The sequence below is a fragment of the Belonocnema kinseyi genome, chromosome 10 (genome assembly GCF_010883055.1).
Source record: "Belonocnema kinseyi isolate 2016_QV_RU_SX_M_011 chromosome 10, B_treatae_v1, whole genome shotgun sequence".
NCBI lineage: Eukaryota > Metazoa > Arthropoda > Insecta > Hymenoptera > Cynipidae > Belonocnema > Belonocnema kinseyi.
In genome coordinates this window covers 974,929-980,365 of record NC_046666.1, presented here as the reverse complement: position 1 = coordinate 980,365, position 5,437 = coordinate 974,929, and the positions used below count along the sequence as shown (strand labels likewise).

At 20.6% G+C, this 5,437-nt stretch overlaps 1 protein-coding gene across 1 annotated transcript in view; it reads right to left on the bottom strand.

The window, feature by feature from the left end:
• LOC117181420 (U3 small nucleolar RNA-associated protein 15 homolog) overlaps positions 1–4,085 on the bottom strand; it is a 37,500-nt gene extending 33,415 nt beyond the window's left edge. The window contains exon 1 of the mRNA XM_033374049.1: positions 3,987–4,085. Within this exon, the coding sequence (XP_033229940.1) occupies positions 3,987–4,076 (90 nt within the window). The 5' untranslated portion in view covers positions 4,077–4,085. The remainder of the gene's footprint in view (positions 1–3,986) is intronic.
• Positions 4,086–5,437: the final 1,352 nt, after the last annotated feature.

Below are 5,437 nucleotides of genomic sequence, written 5' to 3'. Positions count from 1 at the left end.
TTTTTCACTTTGAAAAATTATTTTAACAGAAAGTTTAAGAAAATTTTAAGAGATTTCAAAAATTATTAAAGAAGATCATGGAAAATTTTAAGGATTTTTTTTTAATTTGCTGAAATTTCCAAAAACTGTAGGAAAATTTCGATTAACTTTGAAATAATTTCAAGTTTTTAATTAATTTTGAATCTTTTTAAAACTTCTAAATATCTCTTAAAATTATTCAAATTTTTTCTATAATTTTTAGAAAATCCTGCAAATTAAAAAAAAAATTATTTATAAATAACAATAGAACACTTATTATTTCTAAAAATATTTGAGTAATTGTAAGAGACATTCAGAAGTTCTAAAAAGATTCGAATTAAATTTAGAACTTAAAATAATTTCAAATATTTACAGCCGAATTAAAAATAAAATGTAGATTCTTGCAGATTTTAAAAAAAAAATTTAAAATTTTTTTAAGAATTGTGAAAAACTTCAAAAGAATAAAAAAAAATTCTTAAAATTCTTACAAAAATTGAAAATGATTTTTCACTTTGAAAAATTATTTTAACAGAAAGTTTAAGAAAATTTTAAGAGATTTCAAAAATTATTAAAGAAGATCATGGAAAATTTTAAGGATTTTTTTTAATTTGCTAGATTTTCAAAAATTGTAGGAAAAAATCGATTAATTTTAAAATTAAACTAAATAAAATTAAAATTAAATTAAACACTTTTTAAATAGAACAATTAAAATTCTAACGCTAAAAGTTTAAAAGTTCTTCGGAAATTTAAAGATGCAAAGCTTTCTATGTAAAATAATTCAGTTTCAAATTGTTTTCTTTTAAAGATTTGGTTTCAATTTACTCGTATTAAATTAAAAGTCAAATATTGTTAAATATTAAATACTTATTATTTTTTTGCATCAAGAAATTTCAAATTAAATGGGATGAATATTAAATAATTTAGACTCGCAATATTTTTAATTTAATAAAAACCTTTAATTATGACTATTTTATCTTGGATTTATTTTTAAATTGAAAATAGCAAAACGCACGTTTGTATTTTATAATGGCTAAACAAATTGAAAGAAATAATATATTATTAAATTTATTTATTAAATTTAATATAAAAAACAATATAAAGGAATACCTGAAAGTCTGAATTAAAAATATATTATTGATAAATCATAAGAATTTGTATTTAAAAATAAGATTATACAAATCCATTTTAAAAATAATTTATTTATTTATATTTACAGTTGATCAAATAAAAATGTTTTTTATCAAAAATTGTCAACTTCAAATTCTTTTAATTTTTCACTTTGAAAAATTATGGAAGATATTAAGATTTTTTTTTTTTTAATTGGCAGGATTTTCAAAAATTGTAGGAAAATTGCAATTAGTTTTAAAATATATTTAGAAATTCTGAAAAAATGTTAACATATTTCGTTTAAATTACTTGAAATAATTTCAAGTTTTTAATTAAATTTGAATCTTTTCAAAACTTCTAAATATCTCTTAAAATTACTCAAATCCATTCTACAAATAATAATATTAAGAAATTTTAAATTAAATGGGATAAAAATAAAATAATTTAGACTTAAAATATTTTAAATTTAATAAAAGCCTTTAATTACAACAATATTATTATAAATTTATTTTTAATTTGAAAATAGTAAAACGCACGTTTTCATTTTTTAATGGCTAAAAAAATTAATAGAAATAATAAATTTATTTGTTAAATTTAATATAAAAAATAATATAAAGCGAGAGCGGAATCTTTGAATTAAAAATATATTATTGATAAATCATGAAAATTTGTATTTAAAAATAAAATGATCGGAAAAAATGATATTTTAATTTCAATTCTTATCAAGACTTTCGGATTGAAAGAGTTACAATCTGGAAATTCTCAAATTTTGAACGGATCTAGAATTGTTTGGTCAAATCAATTATTGTTCAGATTTCTATACTTAAAGTACAGATCCATTTTAAAAATAATTTATTTAAATTTACAGTTAATTATTTAAATCTTCAAAACTTCACTTTAATTATTTAAAAAACTGTTAAAATCAAACTTGGGCAGATTTTTCTTCTGAAAATTCATAAAATTTCCAGCAAAAAAATCTTCAATTTTAAAAACTTCTGGTTTTTATTATTTTTAAGTTTTAAAATTCTTTAAATTAAAATATATGCTTGAAAATTGAAATGGAAAAATTTTTAAGTAAAAGATTTTCGAATTCAGCATTCTGAACTAAATTATATAATAATTTATGAAAATCACAATTTAACAAAAGGTTGAAATCAAAGTTGGATAACATTTTTATTTTTTTAATTTTGTCAAATTCCCGGTCAAAAAATAAATTCACTGTCATTTTCCGGTTAAAAATGTATCTTATTTAGTTGAAAATTAAATTTTTCTGTTGAAAAATATTTTTTTTTTTTCCTAAAAATCAACTGTTTTCACTGAAAATTTTAATTTTTCATTTTTAGTCAAACATTCATCATTTTTACTGAAAATTCAAATACTTTGACGAAAATTCGTGCATATTGTTGAAAATTAAATTCTTTGGTTCAAAATGTAATTCTTTTATCAAAATTTAAATTTGTTTTAAAATTTTCACTTTCGGCAGAAAATTCATCTTCCTTGGTAAAAAATGATTTTTTTGTTGTTGAAAATTAATCTGTATTTTGAAAAATTCCTCTTTTGGATTTAAAATTCAACTACTCTCTTTAGTTTATAATTTAATTATTTTACTGAAAATTCGTTTTATGACAGAAAATAATTCTTATTGGTTAAAAATGTATCTCATTTAGTTGAAAATTAAATTCTTTTCTTGAAAATTCTTTTTATTGAAAATCAACTGTTTTGATTCAAAATTAAAATTTTTCATTTGTACTTGAAAATTTGTAAATTTTTGTAAAATTTCAACTATTTGGATGAAAATTTGTGTATATTATTGAAAATTCGGTTTTTGGTAAAGAAAAAATTAACCTTTCTAGGTTGAAAATTAAACTATATGGTTCGAAATGTAATTTTCTTTCTTGAAATTAAACATTTTTTGTTGAACTTTCATCATGTTTGGTCTTATTTGGTTGAAAATTTATTCTCTTTTGATTTAAGTTTCAACTATTTTGTTAAAAATTTATTATTTGCGTTGAATTAAATTTCCTGTTATTTTATATTAAAATCTTTTTTTGAAATATCAACTATAACAATTTTCGTTAAAAATTCATTTTTTTAGGTTATTGTTAAAGATTCATAATTTTAATTTAAAATTCATCTTTTTGACTGAAAATTGAATTACTTTGATGAAGATTTATTTTTTTCTTGTTAAAAATTAAGTTTTTTCAACTGAAAATGCAACTGTTTTGTAAAAATAATCGTTGTTTGTTTTAAACCTTCAGTAATTTAATAAAAATGATAATTTATATATTCTATAAATCTTGTCCGAAAGAAACATACATTTTAATGCAAAAATAGTAAATCACTTTCTTTTTAAATATTATAACCGCAATAAATTTTAACAATAAAATAACAATATGTAGTTTTTAAAAAAATTTTGTAAACCTTTAAAGAAAAATCTTCACTTTGAAATAAAAAACAAAGATTAACAAAATTTCTAATAAAAAATAACAAATTCCTCCCTTTAAAAGTCGAAAATTGCGATTTAAATTTTTCATAGAGTCCACTAATAAGTGAAACGAAAAATGCCTATTGACTTTAGAAAATATAAAAACTTTGTTTTTTTTACTCTTTTTCCATTTTTCTTGAGAAGAGTTATGCAAGAAATTAATAAAACCAAATTTGTCAGGTTCTTTTTACGAAAAAAGGAAAATAATTGGACCCCCAATAAAAATATTGTTTAAAACAGTAAGCAAAAAAAAATAATAAACAATAATTGACTGATTCGCTTTAAGGTTAGGTTCTGCACACGTGGTGCCACACTGTAAACAGAAATCAATACCAAACTTACGAAATATGTACTTAAAAACTAAATCAAAACTTACAGAAAATTTTTTCCAATAAATATTATCAGGTGTTAATTCCGGACCCGCCTTTGTAAAAACTTTTATGTTTGTCTTTTTAAACGTCGCCATTTTTAATATTCCGTTCAAGGTTCCAGTGAAAAATTCAACTCTCCTGACAATTTTCAGGTGCTCCAAATTTTTGAATGATGACACTGCGCATGCGTGACAGGAGCAACCTTTTAGACTGTCGATCGCGCTCTTATTTTAAAAAATAAGCAATGCTAAGAGGAAATAAAAGAATTATTTGGAATTAATATTTGTGATAAAAATCAGCCCTGTGCATCTTTCCCTATTTCAGATTTTAACTTAACCCCGCAACTGTCCAAAGTTTATTAGTTCCTAATATCTCCAGCGCGGCGCTAGTTGTCCCATTACTCCCTGCTTTTACATAGAAAGCAATGGGACTAAATCATTTTTTTATTTTTTAGTAAACAAAATGTTATTTCCATGTAAAAAAATTCTTGAAATTAAAACAATGTTACTCATTTAACATTTCAAAATACTTTTCCAATCATTTTCTATGAATACTAAAGACAAAATATGATTTATATGGTCGTACAATTGTCCTGACAAAGTGGAATATATCTTAGATTTGGATTTGAATAAAAAGTAAAATATGGTTCTTAAAGTTTATTAGTGAAAATAAATGAACAATATTGTTAATGGAATGTGAAAAAAACCCGGAGATAAAATTTGAATAGTACTAAGTTTAAATTTACCATGTGAATACTCTCGCTTATGAATATATAATGCATATAATGTATTTATAATTAAATCGAACTAAATTTACATTTAAAACCACTTTATTTAATAATCAGTGAAAAATAAAAAAAAAATACTTTAATTGCTCTCTTTCATCATTATATCCTTTTAAGTATTTAAAACAAAGGTGTTAAAACATTGATTATATTTACATCTTGTACGTTTTATAAAATTATAATTTATATTATTCCACTGAAAAATAGTTTTTTTGCAGCAATTTGAATTATTGAATAAATTATTTTTGATGTTCTTTACATATTGTTATGTTATATATTCTTGAATAAAAATGTAATTCAATTTCAATTACATCTTTCTCATTATATTCAATATCGTAACTACTCGCTAAACTCTCAAATATTAAGTTTAAACTTCTATACTATTAAAACTTTTTTCACAAAACTATTTACATATTTTATTTATCTAAATATTATTTACTGCGTTTTCAGATATAAAAAGGAATATATTTAACTTTTTATTCAAATTAAAATCTAATATTCGATTTTACCAAGTTTATTTGGTGAAGTTTTAATTTATGTTTTCTATTAGCATTTATATACATCCTTTGGAAAATTGTTTTGAAATATAAAATGTGTGACATTCTTTTCATTTCAATATTTTTTTAACGAAAGTAAAATTTTGTTTATTAAACATTTTTTTAAAAGTGGCCT